This window comes from Xenopus laevis, chromosome 6S, assembly GCF_017654675.1.
Source record: "Xenopus laevis strain J_2021 chromosome 6S, Xenopus_laevis_v10.1, whole genome shotgun sequence".
Taxonomy (NCBI): domain Eukaryota; kingdom Metazoa; phylum Chordata; class Amphibia; order Anura; family Pipidae; genus Xenopus; species Xenopus laevis.
The window spans coordinates 50,668,392-50,690,247 of record NC_054382.1 but is presented as its reverse complement, the minus strand read 5'-3'; the positions used below and the strand labels follow the sequence as shown (position 1 = coordinate 50,690,247).

The window sequence follows — 21,856 nt, the reverse complement described above, 5'->3', positions numbered from 1 at the left end:
GAGAATAAGAGTTAAAAGTATGGCACACTGGGTGGAGACTAAATGTAGAGATAATGGTACATAGGAAGAAGGCAAGTTGAAGAGCATGAAACACATGGAGAAGGAGAAAAAGCAAAAAATGCATGTCAGAAAAGAAAGGAAAAAAAGAGAATTGCATATACTGAAGTAGAAAAACAGGGGAAGAAAATGGCACATGAGAAGATCGAGAGTGGGCATGTGGTGAGCGAGAAATGGAGAAGAGACTGGTACAGGAAGATTTTTGAAAAAGGAGGAGAGAATGGCAGAGGGAGAATTGGGGAAATGAGAAGAGAATACTAAAGTGTAGAGAATAAGGAAGCAGAGAATGTTAAGTGAGATTTACAATGGTAGTGTCTATTAAGCAATCATGGATTCACACAAGGCATTTCTAGCACTATGTTTGCTAGTATAAATGTACTGTATATACAATAGATAGATGATAGATAGATAGATAATATATATATGTACAGTGTTATGGAATAAAGGCAATATAACCTTTGTCTCAACTATGCTAAAAATGACTTATTTTGGTTTAAGCTTCATTCAAGTTCTGCTGCTCTCATTTCAATTGGGGTGAATAGTTAAAATAAATCCATAGATCTACTACACCATGAAATTCAACAGAAACCCCAAATAAAACTGGTTCTCTATTTATTATGGAAGAGTATTCCGGTCCTTTCTTGGTACGCATAAACAGAGCAATAACAATATTACAAATTGTCTTAAATGGGTTGTTCACCTTTGAGATAACTTTTAGTATGATATACTAAAAGTTTGTTTTCATTATTATTGAAAGTTTTTCAGTTATTTAGCTTTTTATTCAGCAGCTCTTCAATTTGCATCTTAATCAATCTGGATCTGGGATCTGGGTCCAAGTTAACCTAGCAACCATACATTGATTTGAATAAAATATTTGACTGGAATATGAATAGGAGAGGCCTGAATAGAAGCATCAGTAATAAAAACTAACTATAACAATACATTTGTAGCCTTACAGAGCATTTGTTTTTTAGAAGGGAGTCAGTGACGCCCATTTGAAAGTTGCAAAGAGTCAGAATAATGAAAACCAATTGAAAAGCTGCTTAGAATTGTCTGTTCTGTAACAGAAAGTTATTTTAAAGTTGAACCATCCCTTTAAAAAACAACTTTCATTCAGTGCATGTATTTTATGTAGAGAACATGTTAATCAGCACCTCTTGTAGTATGGCTACATTTAGCTTATCTTTTTTTTAGGGCAAGACATTCGACGGCAGACGGCACTTCTGAAAAAAGAGGGTTTATTGGAAATCCTGCTGGAATACACCTAACGCGTTACGGGAGTTATCCCTTAATCATAGGAACCTATGATTAAGGGATAACTCCCGTAACGCGTTAGGTGTATTCCAGCAGGATTTCCAATAAACCCTCTTTTTTCAGAAGTGCCGTCTGCCGTCGAATGTCTTGCCGTATACACAGTGGGGTCACTGTCTGACTGTGCACCTGATTAGAGGGGAGAGCGGTGAGCTAGTGCGGCCCTTCCCTTTTGTTTATCTTTTTTTTACTTAAGGGTTTTTATATTGATTTGTCAGCTGGGTTCTTACTTATTGCAGGGCCGGAACTAGGGGTAGGCAGACTAGGCGCCCGCCTAGGGCAATCATGGGGGGGCGCACTTTTAAGGGGATTTTTTTTTCTTTTTTGAACCCTGATTTTTAATAGTTTTTCAATTTTATAAACCACCTGTTCCAACCCCCTCTTGCACGTGATTCGTACTGCAGGCAGAAGCATTCCCCACCTCCCTCTTGGCAGTTGCTGGCACAGGTACATATTTGTGGGCAATATTTTGGCTGCTACTTGCACGGGTATACAGATGATTTGGGGCAATATGATGGATTTTTGGCTCCTGCTGGCATAGGTACAGATTGGGGTGATTGGGGGCAATCTGAGTGATTGACTGCCGTTGGCACAGGTACAAATGGGGGAAATTTGATAGGTGCTGGCACAGGTACAGGGGGCAATATGAATGGTAAGGTGGGAAATGCAGGACTGGTTGGGGGGGCACTGATTGAAGCCTTTGCCTAGGGTGCCAAAATACCTTGGCCCGGCCCTGACTTATTGTACCATTTTCAGAATAGAATATATGGTAAAAAACTCTTGAGATGTATATTCCATCGTCTTTTTCTGCTTTGTGAGTTTAAGAAGTGATGAACACCTGCAGATTTTCATGTGAATGCATTTGCTGTATATTAAGTCTGGGTTGCATTACAGTGCAGATTTCCTTTCCGATAGACACTCGGAAATATAAAGCTTGTATTTACAAGTGTTTTATTGATGCAGTTCCTTTTGTATGAAATACAATGATTTATTTCAGCTTCTCTCCAGGAAGTATTCTCTTCCACATATGCGTGTTGCCACTGGTGACATTCTTGAATACAAATAAATACCTTGCCTAATTTTATTTTCCTAATCATGCAGTCTGTGAGCAATCCTGTGCTGTCTGGAATTTGGGGCAAGGATAGATACTGCTGATCACCCCTCAGAGACAGAACAATATCACATGTTATCTTCCTTACAGAGTGATTAATTTGATGTTGTGTTCCCTGCAGTGTGGAAAATTGTGCTTGTACTAACTTCACTGCTTCTCAGCCATTTTCCAGTTCTGAGTGCCGAGTAGGTGACTGCTTTGCATAACGAACAATGGTTTCTGTACCCTGTATTTTGTGGATGAAAAGAAATACCTTTTAGTCACTGAGTGGGAACAAGGTTGCTCTTTCTTTAAGTGCCACAATTAGAACTCACCTCTGCACTCAGTTTTCCATTACTTGTGAACAGTAAATGTTTGAGGGTATGCAAGCTAAACTATTACTAAGTCCATTAAGCATTTTTTTTGCTTCTGGAACAGAGAAGGTGCTTATAGTGGTGTAAATTAAATAATTAAAATTAAATAATTGGCTGGAGGGGTTAAATACTATGTACGATGACGGGAAGTGAGGTCTCTGAGGAAGTGTTCAACCACGAAACTCGTCAGACCTCAGATGCTATTTATAATTAATTTGATATTTAAATAAAGTAGAGATGAAGCCACTTGTATTTGTGTGTTAAATGCGTCATGACTCGGGATTAATCAGTGGTGTAACTACAGGGGGAGCAACTGGGCCAGGGCCCGCACCCCCGCAGGCCCCCCCCGGCAGATTGCGAGCGCTGCAGCTGCAAAGTAAATTCGCACGGACGAGGGTGGGTCCAGCTGCACGGCCTGCACCAGGGCCCGCCCCCCACCTAGTTCCGTTACTGGGATTAACTGCAGAATTGGTGCTATCTAAAGTCATTTTAACTCATTTAATGCATTTAACCTTTTAATTAGCATACCAAAGCACCATTGTTCACAATGGTGAATGCTTTAATTAGATGCTGTGACGCAATTTTCTGTGTTAAATGGGAAAAATGGGATATCTGGGTTTAGTTATTCTGTGTCAAACACACATACCAAAGTGGCTGCATCTGTACAATGATTTTACCTATGGTCTGGTGAAGAGAGATTTGTGAAAAAAAGGCCCAGGAGTGCACTGCTTCTCAAGACAGATTTAGTGGTGTACATTGGTCGTTACACTAACCAACCAATTGGCCTGGTTGCAATTCCTATTCTGCTATTTGAAAGCAAACATCTATTATGCATTACAAAGGGGCAGGTTTATCAAGGGTCGAATTTCGAAGTAATGGGAGTTTTTTTGAACTCCCATAACTTCGAAATTCTAATTAAAAAAGACCAATAGAAATTTATCAAAAAATCTAAGTTTTTTTTGTTTTGGGCGAATAGGTCCGTTTTCGATTGAATTTGGATTGTACGAATCGAAGTAACATTGCATTCGATCAAATTCGATTCATAGTTTTTCCAAAAAAATACTTTTGATTTTTCAAAGTCCACCAATTGACTCCAAATAGGTTCTAGGAGGCCTCCCATAAAATTTTTACTTCAACCTTTGATAAATCTGCCCCTAAGTCTGGAACAAAGTTTGCTTATGTAAGTACCCCAAAATGTTCTCCAGGTTCTTTAGTATGTTCGTAATTCTGAACTATGTAAACTTTCGGAATGGTGCCTTTCCTACGACACTGGTAGAAGCGACACATAAGCATGGTGTATTTGCTTTAATTCTGATACAAAGAAGTGTGGGAGGTCACCATGGTAGATTAAACATTAGTCAAACCCAATAGGCTGGTTTTGCCAAAATAAGGATTCACTGTATCTTAGCTGGGTTCAAGCGGGGTACTGTTTTTTGATTACATAAAATAAAGGAAATCATTTTTAAAAATTAGAATTGTTTGATTAAAATGGACTCTTTGGGAGATTGCCTACCTATAATTTGGGGCTTTCTAGATAACAGGTTTACAGATAATGGATTCCATACCTACGAATCTTGGGCAAACCTGGAAGCAAGCAAATCCATAACATATATTTTGTCCTAATTCACAGTTATTATAGACTTTAGAAGATCATGCAAGTTAAAGAGTAACTAGATAAATATTGACAATCATAGAAAATACTAGGCTATGCTATCTTTAAGGTACAATAAGGTGATATTAATAATAACATCGTTCAGAGAAATGAGTAGATCAGTACTATTGTCTGTTTAGCTCTGTTGTCCATTAATACAGAAGATTCCCCTCCAAAGAAATTAGAAAAGGGTTTTAGGGTAACACTTATCAAGAAACAGTGACCCTAGCAACTGTGCAGTGATTTCAATGTTAATTTGGAAGATGATTAGAAGAGGGACAAACAATCAGTTTGTTTTCTTGTTGTTGGAGTCACTGGCTGATATGCTCTGGAATTCCTGGTGGAGAATGGCAGAAGTAAAGCAAATTTCTGTTACTGAAATACTGCAGTAGCATTTTTTACCATCTACAGAATATTAAAAACATATTTATGATGTTTATATTGATGTGCCTTTAATTAACTTAGAACTACAACCCTATTAATGAAATTACAGACGTGTGCCCCATTGCATCAATGCTATTCTGTAATGGAAATGTGAAAACTGGAAATCTCTGGTTGTGTTGTGGTTTTCATGTGCAGTTTCAGTAGATACGTATAATAGGTTCACAGAAGTGAACTTCCCATGCAGCTCCATAGAAACCTCTTGGCTTTCGAGATCAGTCTGAGTCACAACAAGAGACATTGCCAGTCCTCAGAAATAATAACAGTTAACACAGCTGAACTTTATTTTTTCTTTGTCAGGACTGCAGCTCATTATGGTTATCATCGTTATAGTGTCTAATTAGCATCCAGTGGCGTGGGAGTTACTTGTTAAAAGACCATGTACATTCCATGCACTTGTATTGACCTGAACTGAGTTGCTACCAAGTAGCAAGTGCGATCAGTGTGGCGTGTTCGATTAAAGTAACGGCCTGGAAAATATCAGACAAGATAATACAGCGGTGCTTTTTGAGACCTATCTCTGCCCACGGCCAGCATTAAAACTCAAGGGGCTTGAATGATGGTGAGAACATTATCCATTTTACCCAGCCGTGCATTGTCCTCTGTGTTATCCAGCTGTGCTTATTAAAAACAGTATTTTTGAGTCTATATAGGATTTTGAATCCTGTAAGAGATACATGACCAAGTGCTACAATCCCATTTACAAAACATGAATATTTTTATGGTACCCATCAAATAAACATTTTTACAAGTTGCCAAATACTACTAATTTTTCTATGTGAACCAATGAGATATGTTGCTATTATCACCAAATAACACCAACTGGTACTGTATTTCTAATAAATTGCACAAATATTCTTTATTTATTTCTCCATACAGTTATTTAAATATGGGGGAGGCGGAGAGTTTCTCACCATACCATTTGCATTTTTTGCCTGCAAACAACACATATATGCTGTGTGTCGCTGAGAAAAGTCACTTGATTGAGTTGTTTGCAGTAGGAAGAAAGTGTTAGGTTGATGAAACGGAATTATTAGGCATCCACTGTACAACTACAGTATATGGCATGTTTATTTCAATGACAGTTCAAAGCAAACAGTAGATCATCAATCCTAATGTAACTAAAACACATATGACTTCAATACAGAACACTGCAAGAAGGTCAGTACAGAAAATTGCATGATCTAGGCACTGTGTCCATACTTAAGTTGCCCTAACAGCCCATGTAAATAAAAGATACAGCAAATAGCTGACATATTGCCTTAGCAGCAGTCATCATAGCACAAAAGTACAGTATTTCAAAATGAATTGGATAAACACAGTTCATATTGCCAATTTTGTACCATTAATATAAACTTGGAATATAACAGTGTTGCTAATGATTACAAGACGGCACATCATAATGCAAGAGGTAACATTAAATAGCATACTATGTTTCTAAAAAGTTAGATAACCCCTAATACAGTCAAGCATCATTGGCCCACCATATACCAAACGTGCATCAGAGAGTCCATTCTTCATATGCATAACCTACAATGTACTCTTTACTTACTTTACTAAGCTGCCTGGGGATGGAACATTTTCCTACAGGCTTGTAGTACAGGTTTGGGATCCGTTATCCGGAAACCCATTATCCAGAATGCTCAGAATTATGGAAATGCTGTCTCCCATAGACTCCATTTTATGGAAATAATCCACGTTTTTAAAAACTATTTCTTCTTTGTCTGTAATAATAAAATTGTACCTTGTACTTGATCCAAACTAATATATAATTAATCCTTATTGGAAGCAAAACCAACCCACTGGCTTTATTTAATGTTTAAATGATTCTCTAGTAGACTTAAGGGCTAGCGACGCCTTTGCTGCACTTCGCCGCACTTGCAGGGGCGCCGCTAATTCACTAAAATCCGAAGTTGCGCTCAGGGAAGCGAAAGGTAGCATAGTTGCGCTAGTGTTAATTCATCATGCAAAGTGAAATTACGCTAGCAATGCCTAATTTGCATACAACGCCAACTTAAAGTACAATGGACGTATATGTAGCAGCAAATACAGTGCACTACAAAAGCCTGGGAAATTTTTATTTTGCCCTATACATGTGCCCACTGTATAGTTTAGGTGCCATATGTTAGGAAATGTAGGGGGGCAGGAGGGTACCCCCAGAAAAATTTACGATCTTTTTCAGCCTATCACCCTTCAAAAAGTAAAAGACTTTTTTGAAGCAAGCCCTATCTACTCTATTGCACTTCACCTGGTCTAAGGTGGCAAATGCAAGTCTGGCACAAGAGGTAACATTCAGTAAAAACTGCAAGTTAGTGAATTAGCGTAGTTACGTCCCTTCGCCATAACGCAACCTAGCCTGGCGTAAGGGTGCAAAGTAGCGCTAGAGTAGGTCCACTTCACTAGCGAATTTACACCAGCACCAGCCAGCGTTAGCTGCTTCGCGCTTTAGTGAATTTGCCCCAAGGTATGAATATCCATATTATGAAAAGATCCGTAATCTGTAAAGCCCCAGGTCCTGAACATTATGGATAACAGGTCCCATACCTGTATGAGTCAAGTATCTGATAACACAGAGATTTCCTCCTTTGAGCACAGATATGCTATCCTGTCTTTGTGGACCAATACTCTGGTTCTTTTGCATTTTTAAGTAAAAACCTTGTAGGCATTTAGGGGTTGTATCCATTGCTATACTGCTATACCATAAAACAATATTGCCAGCCTCAAATCTGATTTTTGTTGATTCTAGGGAGCCCAACCCGAGAGCAACCTTTAAATTGTCTTTGCATAGAAACTGCTTCTTATTAGCTTCCTCTTTAATTAGTGTTAAAATTAACATTTCAACCCTTGAGAGTGTAAGGCAGTCCCCAGCTTGTCTCAAGATATGGTCTGTATTGTTAGTGGTGTACTATATGATATTATTACTGAACATTGCTATGAATTGTAAAAAATAAATTCAGTGGCATTTAAGTGCAGCAAAGCAGCAGCATGGCTTGGTATTTCGGTAAGGTAAATGTGACCTTAACTTTATAAAGCATTTCTTGCTTCGAAAATCTTTATTAAAAAGATATAAAACTGCTAATTATGGCAATATGACCTTTGCTGGGTGGAATTTAGTTATGTCTTATATTAAACACAAAGCTTTTAAACAGAGGTTGTCAGGCATTCTGGTACAAACATTTTCTCAGTTCTTCAGCTCATTAATATTTTATTGGAATGTCTGTCACATCATTTTAACATTATCAACACAGCAACTCAGCAGTTAGTTCAGAAAGTTATAATAATATTAGGATTTTAATAATATTATTATAATCTAATTGCAATTTCTGCTGAATTCCATCATCCATGGCTTTGGGACTACCTTGGAGTTTGGACCTTAAACTATTCTATTCTTTAATCATTTCAGTCCATATACCACAAAGTTGCAAAGTTAGACTCTAACCTATATGCACCTGTTACATGACATTTGCAAGAAACAGCAAGTGAGGCCCTAAACTCGCATTTCTCAGTTGCTTTGGCTTGCTTCTGAGTTGAATTTTTTAAAAAGTGTATTTTTTCCTACAAGCAGGTTTGTGCCAAAAATAAAGCACTTGCCAGGGTTTAGGTGGCAAGCTTGTTATCTTTGCCAAAAAATCTGCTTGTTAGAAAAATTAATTAATTAACTCATAACCAGAAAAGTTGATCGTTTTCAAACTGAAATATATTTTATTGCATGAAAACAACTTATGTGCATACATTGACTTGTAACATGTTTAATATTTTCCTTCCAGCTAACAGAGGCCAAAAAGCACTGCTGGTACTTTGAAGGATTGTATCCTACATATTACATGTAAGTATTTATTACTTCTGCTTGTAGAAACTGGAAAGGGTAACGTCATTATTAATGCATTTATTCTTCTGCTAAAGTGGATGTTGTTCAACTAAAGGACTTAGTTCATCAAGGGAATAAAAAGAAGCACACGTCATAGCTCTCAAATAAGCAATTACTTCATCATTACAGAGGAAATATTCATTCCAAACCAAAGAATTTTACTCACATTTGTTTTCCCAGAACTCTTTGAAATTAGTTCTTCCTGTATAATCACACAAGGCATGTACACAACATATTTTACCAGTTTGATGTATTCCATCAAATTTCATTCATGTCTAATGTAAGGACTAACATGGGGAAAAAACCCCATAACTGATTTAAAAATAAATTATACCAGACAATATTTTAATATATCCAATAAAAGACTTATATTGGCCACAGCGATTTTAATTACATTATAACAATTTTTTAGATTAGAGAAAGAAACCCCACCAAATAGTTAATACTATATCGATGCCAAGTTAATTCAAACCTTAAGTTGAAAGACTGAGGTAGTTAATAATAATAATGGTAATTGATAAGGAAGTGCTATCTAATAAATTAAGTAAAGTGCTAGTGCAAATAAATACTGTGAAATCAGTCAGCCGCAAAGGCTGGTGATAAAAAATAGTTGATTGTTCCTAAACTAAAAGGGTATATTACCCCACCAATTCATTCAAATTCCACCCCTTGATAGGTAAATTCATTCATTAATTAATTAACAAGGCTCCATTAATAGACAGAGTTAGCAAGTTAATGTTGCAATTAAATTCTACCCGTAAAGTGCAGTCCAATAAATAGGGTAAAAATTAAACTTGGTAATTAATTAACTAGTTAAAAAGGATAAAATAAAAATTTACCAAAAATTCAGTGTGGGTTAAAAAGTCATCCAGTCACAATCCATAGATAAAATTCATAGAAAATTGAAAAAATAAAGGGTGGAGTTGTCCCAAAATCTAACTGCCTATTTTTGTTTCTAAGGCCTGGGACACCACAAAGTAAAGGCAGGACAGGGTAACCGGAGCTATGGCCTTTGTATTTAACTTGCCCTAGTAATTTAAAAGAAACCTAAAAAGCCACAAAACCACGGCCCCTTAGAACGGAAGGAAGATTAAGAAGTAGTAAAGAAAAGAGGATTAGACCAGAATTGCAACCCACATTCAGTATATTATAACCAGTTTGTTTCCCTAAGGGAAGTATTTCATCAGAATAAGACTATCTTATCAGGAGACCAATTTTCAAAGAACGCCATTATTACATTATACCATCATAAATTAAAATGATGCTGCCCAATATCCTCCAGCACAGTCAGTACATTGGCTTGCCATCTTATTCAATGCAGTCAATTTTACCGGGATATTAATTTAGGAATCCAGTATCCATTTTGACCATTCTGAAGAATGATTGTTAATAATATTGATAATCGATTTTCTAGTTCCCCTCTGTTAAAGGCCTCCACAACAGTATGTGGACTTGACCCTTTAACTCAATATACACTTCCACTAAATCAGTGCCGTTTCAAGACTTTAAACACATACGGGGGAATTTTTCAAGATAGGATTGCTGTATACCTCAAAGGTAAAAACCATTGAGGGGGAAAAAACAGACAAATAATATAGTGTAGTACTTATGAGTAAAATGTCCACATATACTCTAAAAGTTGTGCTAAATTCTCACCCAAATTTTTTTGTGCTGCATGCCACCTTAATACATATGCATTCTGTGGAATACAATCCCCTATAAACAAAGGGTATTGAAAAGTAGAAATTGCACCCATGGTGTCTAATTGTAGTTCCACAAGAGCCTACAATCCAATTTCCTAGTGAGTTTAGCAGGTGATCATGGTTACAAGAAGTAAGTTAAAGAAAGGCTTTAAGATTGGTAGGTGTCCTGGTTCGCTAATAATCTTCTTGTATCCTTAGTGGGTAAAATGAAGCAACTTGTGTGAAAGCGTTTAAACAGTTTTAATAAGTAGTAAAAATTACACTAACAAACATTTCTTCTTTAAAATCTCTTTAAGAACAATGCAGCGCATCCGTCTGGTGATCCGAGTCTGTTAGCGTCTCTCTTGTTCCAGCACGCGTGTTTCGGGTCTCCGGCTGCTGCTTCAACGTTCCTATTTCACCACTGACATGTTTCGCCGTCTGACTTCTTCGCTCTTTGGAAGAAGCCAGACGGCGCAACATGTCAGCGGTGAAATAGGAGCGTGGAAGCAGCAGCCGGAGACCCGAGAGACTAAATTTGCAAACCTTCTTCCACGGAAGTGGTCACTAAACAGTTTCCAGGTTCGCAAAAGCTATATTGAATTCGCACAAAGGCAAATTTGTTCGCACAGAGGCATAACTTTTCGCATTGCGAATATTTTTTCAGTTACCGATTTTATTACATTCCCAATAGTTCTAAAAACCCAAATCTAAATAATTCAAGAGGACTCCTTAATTCTTAAAATAACTTTTGCTCTTTTCAACCAAAATACTGTATCCCATAACAAAATCTGAAACACTGCACAGGATACAAATCAGAACTCTGTGACCTATTCTTTATAACTAACAATTGCAATTCTTACTATAATGCGCACAAGTGATCTTTAGCCTCACTAACCCATTCCCCCACCCTGAAAACCCTCTAAAAGCCATAGAGAAAGCAAATTAATTTTTTTGTTGTCTAAGTTGCATACGCCTCTTGTCTGATCAAACAGATCCTGCAAAATTATATACATTATAGTGTTTCTACTGTCCACCAATCGACACCTTTTCTAACCGCTTTTACCAGTGCCGGCACCCTAGATAGCCTTACTGGCCACCTTGCCTCCTATGCTTCAACGCATGCAGAATGATGACACAGTGAGGAGGATGAGGTTAATTGACGAGTGGGCAGTTAGGGGACGAGAGTCCAGACTGGGGGGTATGTAGACAGAAGGTCTACAGTATGTGCTTAGCACCCCCCCCCTTTGTTGCGCCATATGTCTACCATAAGTTCAGGCCCTAACTTTTACCACCTAAATTATGATACATTTTTTTGTAAAACACTTGAAAATTAAACAAATACTTAATTATCTCCTGTTGACACTGTGTAACACATCTATACAGTTCAAATAGTTGTCTCCAAAATAGTGATAATTTTACTAAATGGCTGGAGGCAACAAGCCATTTACATCACACAACTGGCTAATTGGTTAATCAGCTAGATAGTGGGGGATCTTTTTTCCCCGTAGAGATGATCAACACACCAGAGAACAGCCCTTTAAGGCAGTGGCACACTAGGCTACTGCGCGAGATTAATCGTCCAGCAGCAAATCACCTCTTCTTCAGTTGCATCACGTGCCACTACCCTTAGTCTAGAGGAAAATAACTTTCATTTGGAGTTACTTAGGTAGTTTGTTATGGAGACGGCAGTGAGGTAGTGGAATGCACTGCTGTATGATGTTGTGTTGGCTGGTTCTGTTAATGCCTTTAAGAGTGGCTTATGCGATTTCTTGGACAATCATACCATCAAGGCAATTGTGATATTGAGATTCACAGCTAGTTAGTATAGATATGTGTATATACAGTTATAAATGTGTAGTCCACCCTTGGGTAAGGCCAATATGTATGAATGGATAACTCCAGCACACTCAATGACACTCCATACCTTTCCCAGACTAACCAAAGCAAGGCTGATTCCAGCATAGTTATAGCCACTCTCGGTGGCACAGTGAAACCTAATGTGATTCTGTGCAAAAAAGGAATAAAGAGATCCTCTAGTGGCCAAAAGAGGCAAATGACAAGAGAGATATACTGTATAGTATATATTCTTGTGCCACTCAAAGTTAAAATCAGAATATACTGTATTTATTTCAAAACATTAAAGGCTATGTTAACCCCAAATGGATAGCCTAACATGTTTCATGCTTACCAAGCGCTTATTCATAGAATATATATATATATTTATAGGTGTGTTATATGTATGTACTATATATTCACTAGGATTCATTTAAGCTGGGCATAGATGCAAAGATAAAATCGTGTGGGGATTATCCTGACATTTTTCATACCATGGCGATCAGTCGTTTAGTAAATCAGACAGGTTAGAAGATTTCTGTCGACTACCGACAATATCTCTGCATGTGTTGCCTATCTGACTATCAATGGGAGAATGTCACTGCTATTGGTCGGACATACGATTGCTGTAGTGTCCAGAACATCATCTGATTTGTTCTTTTTACTACTTTATTTCATCTGAATGGTTAGTGGCAGGTCAGAAGATTATGACATAAGATTGTTAGTTGGATACAAGGCTAAAATCTGCATGTCTATGGCCAGCTTTAGAAGGGTTGAACTTCTTGAAAGTTGAAGACTTTTGTCTTTTTTAACTCAAAGTAACTACGTTTGGATGGCAGCCATGATCAGATCCCCATTGGTCCCATGGAAGCAGAAGCTCTCTCATTGGGAAAAAAAACCTATACAGATGAAGCCACTTGGATTTGTGAGTTAAATGCGTCATGACTCAGAGTTAATTGAAGAAACTGTGTTATCTAAAGTTATCTTAACTCATTTAATGCATTTAACCTTTTCATTAGCATACCAAAGCACCATTGTTCACAATGGTGAATGCTTTAATTAGATGGGATGTTGTGACACAGTTTTCTGTGTTAAATGAGATAAATGGGATATCTGTGTTTAGTTATTCTGTGTCAAACAGACAAACCAAAGTGGCTGCATCTGTACATGACAAGTATTTAACTTTAGAAGTATGCCAGAACCTTCTCATGTTGTTATATTCAAAAACCCTAACCCATGTTGATCTGGCATTGTCCACTCATTTTTGCTCAGAGGTGTGCTGATTCTGTTATTTTTTTAATTTAGCTCCATGAAACCGAAAGCTGTGGTGGCTCAGCCTTTATATGGCTATTTTAGCTTTTATTAACAGCCAATATAATAAATTATTTGACAACCTGCTGGTTAATTCCAGTAACTGTACAGTTAAAAAGATATACATTCAGAAGAAAATAAGTGTTTTTGTGCTACTCTTTTCAGGAAAGAGATCAGAAGCCTCAGATGCCCTTTCCTATCTCCTTCCTGAGCAGAGCAACAGCCTAACCATTCTCTCTTTTCCTTTTGAAGGTATATCTCTGACTATACAAAGACCGGAACTGATCCACAGGTGGCACTGTTGTTATAAAATTAATTTTACTGGAATTTAATAAAAATGTAGAAAGCTCTGAAACCAGAAAAAAAAGTTGCAAAACTACTTAGAAAAGCACCCTGAACAATTTTAAATTTTTACCAATTTTCACAAGTTTTTTTTAAATTAAGTTTACTAATCATTTAAAGAAAAACTAAAGCTGAGATATACAGTACAGCATATTATGTTTTGACATTCTGTACCAGCCCTTAAGCCTCCAAATATGTCCCAGTAGTTTCCCATCTTCATTTCTGTTGACTCACTGCACATGTTCTGTGCTGCTGAAACTTAGGAACTGACTCACAATACACTATATATATATATATATATATATATATATATATATATATATATATATATATATATATATAGCAAAAAAACTTCCGCACACATAGGTCTTGATAAGTAAAAAAAAAAGCTGGTAGATATTTTTTTTTTTCACTTATCAAGACCTATGTGTGCACCTATCTAGTTATATGTGTGTGTGTGTGTGTATGTATATATATATATATATATATATATATATATATATATATATATATATATTGTATAAAGTAACATAGTACCGCACTCAACGGAGTGAATAAAACATTTCTTGTTACTTTATTTACCTTATTTACCAGCACCTGGGCAAGTTGCTAAACAAGTTTAGGGGTGCTCCTCCATGTGTGTGTGTGTGTGTATATATATATATATATATATATATATATATATATATATATATATATATATATATATATATATATATATATATATATATATATATATATATATATATATATATATATATATATATATATATAGGTAATAGAGGATCCGCACTCTCATTTTCAAAGTGATAGTTTTTATTTTCACATCACAATCCGACGTTTCGGTCCCTCCTGGGGACCTTTCTCAAGGATAATATCTATATAAGTTTATATATATATATATATATATATATATATATATATATATATATATATATATATATATATATATATATATATATAGCCATAATACAGCAATCCCGAAGTTTACATTTTCAATAGCTGCCCAGACTACAGTGTCTGTGTGCAGGGTTACTGATACTCCCAAAAAAATACAAGACGGTGACTCTTTGTGCACAATTTGAAAGTTCAGATCATTATTTTTGAAAGGGGTGGTTCACTTTTAAAGTAACTTTTAGTATGTTATAGAATGACCAATTCTAAGCAACGTTTTAATTGGTTTTCATGATTTATTTCTTATAGTTTTATAGTTATTTGCCTTTTTCTTCTGACTGTTTGCAGATTTCAAATGGGCGTCGCTGAACCCTTCTAAAAAAAACAGATGCGCTGTAAGGCTAAAAATTATTTTTATTGCTAATTTTTATTACTCATCTTTCTCTTCAGGTCTCTCCTATTCATATCCCAGTCTTTTATTCAAATCATTGCATGGTTGCTAGGGTAATTTGGACCCTAGCTTTCAGATTATTTAAAATGCAAATTGAAGAGCTGCTGCATAAAAAGCTAAATAACTCAAAAAACACAAATAATAAAAAATAAAATTGTAAACTGTCTCAAAATATCAATCTCTACATCATACTAAAAGTTATCTCAAAGGTGAACTACCCCTTTAAGGTGTACTGATAATATCGTACGATATTCGGTGTATAGTGGGAGACGAGCTGACTGATATCAGCAGAAGACTTGGATTTCAGTCGGCTCGTCTATCGGGCTTACCGGAAAATTTTGATCGGGCACCTTTAAAGGCACCCGAACATAAGCCTTTGTTAGTGCTGAATCAGATACAGGTAGAATTCTATTGTTTTTACCTGTATATCTGACGATTCAGCTCTACATGTATGTATTAAAACTAACTGTCTTTCCTGGAAAGAACTTAATTGTAACGTCTATTGCCACCTTTAGGGATTCTGGAACTTTATGCTGTGAGAGTAAGTGCAGTATATAAATTAGGGAATTTCTATCCATAATTGGTTTTACGGTGTAGTTCTCCTTTAAACACAATATTTAATGATTCCTCTTTACTACTTTGAACAGAGAATGTGGGCACATATTAGGCTCTAGATGAAGTCATCAGCATATACGCCACAGTAACATGCCAAGCTGTTCTTATCATTAGTTACACACTAGAGATCTTAAAATTGCACACCAATAGGGATGTAGCGAACTGCCGATTTGGTGTTCGCGGACAGTTCGCGAACTTCGAACACCCGCTAAAATCGTTCGATTCGAACGATCGAAGGATTTTAATCGTTCGATCGAAGGATTTTCATTCGAATCGAACGATCGAAGCCATTCGATCGAATGCTTTTCATTCGATCGAATGCTTACAATCGTTCGAACGAATGGAAATCGTTCGATTTTTAGCGGTCGAAGGAATTCGAATGGTCGAATGGTCGAACGATTTGTATTCGAATCGAACGCGAACTCAAAATGCGAACGTTCCCAAACGTTCGCGAACATTCGGCGGACGCGAACGGTCGAAGTTCGCGCGAACTAGTTTGCCGCAGAACAGTTCGCTACATCCCTACACACCAAGGCTTCTTTGAATAAAGCACATTAAAGACAGACTCGAAATTATGGGCACCGAATACTTCAGACACACAGAAGGTGTGCAAGCTATCAATTTTCAAGATAAGCCACCTTTTATTACATTTCGGGGCACATTTACTAAGCTCGAGTGAAGGATTCAAAGTAAAAAAACTTCGAATTTCAATGGTTTTTTTTGGCTACTTCGACCATCGAATTTGCTACTTCGACCTTCGACTTCAAATCGAACGATTCAAACTAAAAATCGTTCGACTATTCGACCATTCGATAGTCGAAGTACTGTCTCTTTAAAAAAAACTACCTACTTCGGCACTTTAAACCTACCGAGCTACAATGTTAGCCTATGGGGACCTTCCACATAAGCTTTCTAAGCTTTTTTTGATCGTAGGAAACTCCTTCGATCGTTCGTCCGAAGTATTTGCGGTAAATCCTTCAACTTCGATAGTAGAAGGATTTTACTTCGATGGTCGAATATCGAGGGTTACTTAACCCTCGATATTCGACCCTTAGTAAATGTGCCCCTTCAACTAGACATTTTTTCTAAAGTGTCATTTAAGTTCATTAAAAAAATACTGCAACTTATATGTTTATGGAGCTACGAGTACAGGGCAAATTTAGAATATGAACACTTTTGGGCATTTACTAATTCTTTATTACTTAAATATGCTGTTAATGTAATCTATCCATAATGAATTAAAAATTTCTGCAAAAAAGTTACTTTTTTATGTGGCAGATACAATTTATTTATCATTATTAAACTTTAAAAGAACCTTATGGACAGTGTGTTTTATATTCCCCACAGGCAGCAATCCAGGGTTAAAGAGCTTGTTCATCTTTAATTTGACTTTTAGTATGATGTAGAAAGTGATATTATGAACAATTTGCAATTGATTTTCATTTGTTATTATTTGTGGATTTGAGTTATTTAGCCAGCAGCTGCAATTTCAGTTATCTGGTTGCTAGGGTCCAAATTTCCCTAGCAACCATGCATCGATTTGAGTAAGAGACTGGACTATGAATAGGAGAGGCCTGGACAGAAAGATGAGTAATAAAGCTAAGTAGCCATAACAATAAATTATTGCATCAACCTTTGCTCATTTGCTAAATGGCCCTTGTACAGTACCGTATATACTCGAGTATAAGCCGAGGTACCTAATTTTACCTACGAAAACTGGGAAAACTTATTGACTCGAGTATAAGCCTAGACACAACTACAGCCCTGTCTCCCAACGAATTGTCCCACTGTGTGCATTGTCCCACTGTCCCACTACCATGAGCAGAGGGTGCTGTGTGATATTGCCATCACTGTAAATATTTTGTATAACCAACAGAGGGTGCTGTGTGATATTGCCATCACTGTTAATCCTTCATATAACCAACAGAGGGCGCTGTGTGATATTGCAGTCACTGTTATTCTTTCATATAACCAACAGAGGGCGCACTGTTATTCTTTCATATAACCAACAGATGGCGCTGTCTGATATTGCAGTCACTGTTATTCTTTCATATAACCAACAGAGGGCGCGCTGTTATTCTTTCATATAACCAACAGAGGGCGCTGTGTGATATTGCAGTCCCTGTTAATCTTTCATATAACCAACAGAGGGCGCACTGTTATTCTTTCATATAACCAACAGATGGCGCTGTCTGATATTGCAGTCACTGTTATTCTTTCATATAACCAACAGAGGGCGCACTGTTATTCTTTCATATAACCAACAGAGGGTGCTGTGTGATATTGCAGTCACTGTTATTCTTTCATATAACCAACAGATGGTGCTGTGTGATATTGCAGTCACTGTTATTCTTTCATATAACCAACAGAGGGCGCACTGTTATTCTTTCATATAACCAACAGAGGGTGCTGTGTGATATTGCAGTCTCTCCCCAAGCGAACTGTTGGTATAGGAATGATTAAAAGTGACTGCAATCTCAGCTTCTGCCCGCTGACTCGAGTATAAGCCGAGGTAGACTTTTTCAGCACATTTTGGATGCTGAAAAACTCGGCTTATACTCGAGTATATACTAACACATTTTGCAGGTAAATTATCTGAAAAAGGACAGATATTCATCAGAGTAAGTGAATGAAAAGATCCATGACAGCAATTCCTCACTTACTGCTAATTAGTATTGGGTATTGGTATTTCTACATTAATTTAATATTTTTCACTGCTGACAGGTCATTTCACATGGGAGCTGTTAAAGCTGCAATTTTCCTAAATATGAATTTGTTCTGCATTTTTTTAATCAATGCAGAATAATGTGTACTCTTTCTTTTAACTGTGAAACCATTAGGATTTTATAGCATATTTTATAACTTTAAACAGTTTTGATATTTTTTCACTTCAGAGACAACCCCTTTAAAATATGTACAGGTATGGGATCTGGAAAACCATTATCCAAAAAGTTATGAATTACAGGAAGGCCATCTCCTCTAGACTCCATTAAAATATTTCAAAATGATTTCCTTTTTCTTTGTAAGGACACAGCAGTACCTTATACTTGATCACAACTCAGATATAATTAATTCTTATTGGAGGCAAATCAGCCTATTGGGTTTATTTAATATTTACATTTTTTTGTAGTAGATTTAAAGGAATTGTTCAGTGTAAAGATAAAAACTGGGTAAATAGATAGACTGTGCAAAATACAAAATGTTTCTAATATAGTTAGTTAGCCAAAAATGTAATGTATAAAGGCTGGAGTGATTTGAAGTATAACAAGTCAGTCAGAACACTACTTCCTGCTTTTCAGCTCTCTTGGTTTACACTGACTGGTTACCCTGGTTACCAGGCAGTAACCAATCAGAGACTTGAGGGGGGGCCACATGGGTCATATCTGTTGCTTTTGAATCTGAGCTGAATGCTGAGGATCAATTACAAACTCACTGAACAGAAATGTACCATGTGGCCCCCCTTCAAGTCGCTGACTAACTCAGAGTTATAGAGCTGAAAAGCAGGAAGTTGGATTCTGGCTGTTTTATTAGACATCTGTTCACTCCAGCCTTTATACATTACATTTTTGGCTAACTAACTATATTAGAAACATTTTTTTGCACAGCTTATCTATTTACACAGTTTTTATTTTCACACTGAACTGTTCCTTTAAGGTATGGAGATCCATATTATGAAAATACTCCTTATTCAGGAAAACCCCAGGTCCCGAGCATTCTGGATAACAGATCCCATACCTGTATTACATTATAGGCTATATGCATATCTGGTACCACGGTCTGCACATATTTTCCAAAGAGTTTAATTACGGTAATTGGGTGTGGAGAAAGTGCTACTTTCTCAAGACCCAAGACTTAGATTGCATGAGGCTGGGAACATTTAAGCTTTACATCAATGTGAGAGGCCGGCATATCCCATGTGTCAATGAATTTGGCATGCAAACATACCAAAGTGGTTAGGACTGTAACATCATAGCACTGACCTTTAAATGGAAGCCATAACACCCATTGACTAGATTTTTCTTGCAGGGTACTGAAATGAATGCACCACAAATAGTCTACAACCAGCAGAGACTACTTACTGCATCAAAATATAAGCTTATTTTGTAAAATGTTAAATTTAATAGAGAACAATACTTACAAAATACATATGTACACTGAATAATGATGTTGGCTTTGGGCAAAGACCCTGTAGCAGAAGATTTATTGAACAGCACCACACACTCTTCAAGTAGTTAAAAAAACCTTTATTAATGCTTTTGTGGGCATCACCGCAATGTTTTGGCCTTGGCCTTTTTGCAAGCTTGGGCAAAGACCCAACAGGCTGAACATTTTCTACGGGGTACTGGTCCTGTTATCCAGAACCTATTGGACTCCGGGTTTTCCATGGTACTGTTTTATTATTATAGAGAAAAAAAACCTTTTTTAAAAATTAGAATTATTCTAATTATTCTGGCACAACAAGAAATTATAGCTCTGTTATTCACATTTATATGTATATGTTTATTTTCCATTAGCCTTACTCTTAACAATATTGCTTAACTGTGCCCATCTGAATCCAATACTGATAATGATAGAAATAAAAAATCAAAACAAGTTCTCTTAAACCCTAAGAATATGTGTATGTTTTCTTGAGTATGAGACCTCTGCTCCTGTTTTTTGGCTCTAACTTACTATAAAAGTACATGGCGTGGTTTATGGGACAGGGTGCAGGGTGCAAAAAAAATGGTGCTCTCTGTGTTTTTGCCCCGTGGTTTCCCTAAGGTGCAGATTGTTGTGCTACCAGCAGTGTCGGACTGGAACACCAGGGGCCCACCCAAAAACCTTTGACCAGGGGCCCACCAATTTATTTTAGACAAGGGGCCCACTTTAAGTACTATTATTCTTCCTCTCCTCACTCAACCTCTATTCTCTATTTTACATACTATAATTTATTATTTCATCTATTTAGCCTCTTTGTACTCATAGAAATAGGGAATGACCATGAAATAATCCAAATGTTTAGCAGCATGAGGGCCCACTGACACCTGGGCCCACAGGGAGTTTTCCTGGTATCCCTGTGGGCCAGTCCGACACTGGCTACCAGAATGGAGTATAAAGAGCTGTGCCTTTCTATGAATACTAACTAGAACTTAGTACAGTGGTGGTCAGGCGAGATGCCCACTAACTTATGTGTCAGATGCCTATGGCAGGTGTACAGAACTACCTTTCGCCTCATAGTGATGTATTTTGTACCTTGTGCCTAATTCAAGTGCTTGCTCTATGGGTCCATGGGTCCCAAGCGTCAATATCTTTCATCAAAAGAGGCTTGACCCCTTGTAAATAAGCCAGAGAACTCTAGCCTGGCACAGATTTCAGAAAAACTGTGTAAATTATTGAGCAGCGCAATTCCATGCGAGGTATAAAATGTGTCCCTTTTTGGTTTAATATAAAACGTTTCAGAGGCATATATCCGTTAGTTCAGAGGCATATATCCAAACTTGCAGACAGCCTGGTTTAATCTCGTTCGATCTCATCAGTGCACTGCATGTCTTGCACGCGAAAGGCATGTAAATACTTTCTGTTTTCATAAGGCTTTGCACTGCATATCTTGCATGTGACAGGCTTTTTGGCTCCTTTTAGACACACACACACACACACACTGCTGAAGGGCCACTATACCGCTCCCATTGTATTTGTTCATCTGGCATTCAGTCTTTAGCCTTTAAAAGACACCTTGAATCCATGACAGCAGCTGTTTGGAGCAACCAATTGGTATGCCCCATAATAATTGCTTTACTTTGAAGCAGTGAAGCAGTTTTTCTCAGAAAAATATCAGTATACCTTAAAATAAAGAAGTGTCTCCAATTTACCTGGTTGTCTCAGCTTTAATCAAATAAAGATATATTGAAATATTAATGGAAATTATTTTGTTACAATTTAGCTCAGATTTTGAT

At 37.0% G+C, this 21,856-nt stretch overlaps 1 protein-coding gene across 1 annotated transcript in view; it reads left to right on the top strand.

The window, feature by feature from the left end:
• The window catches only part of vopp1.S (VOPP1, WBP1/VOPP1 family member S homeolog), an 81,392-nt gene that overhangs the window by 33,367 nt on the left and 26,169 nt on the right, over positions 1-21,856 (top strand). Inside the window, exon 2 of the mRNA NM_001094847.1 lies at positions 8,692-8,750. Within this exon, the coding sequence (NP_001088316.1) occupies positions 8,692-8,750 (59 nt within the window). The remainder of the gene's footprint in view (positions 1-8,691; positions 8,751-21,856) is intronic.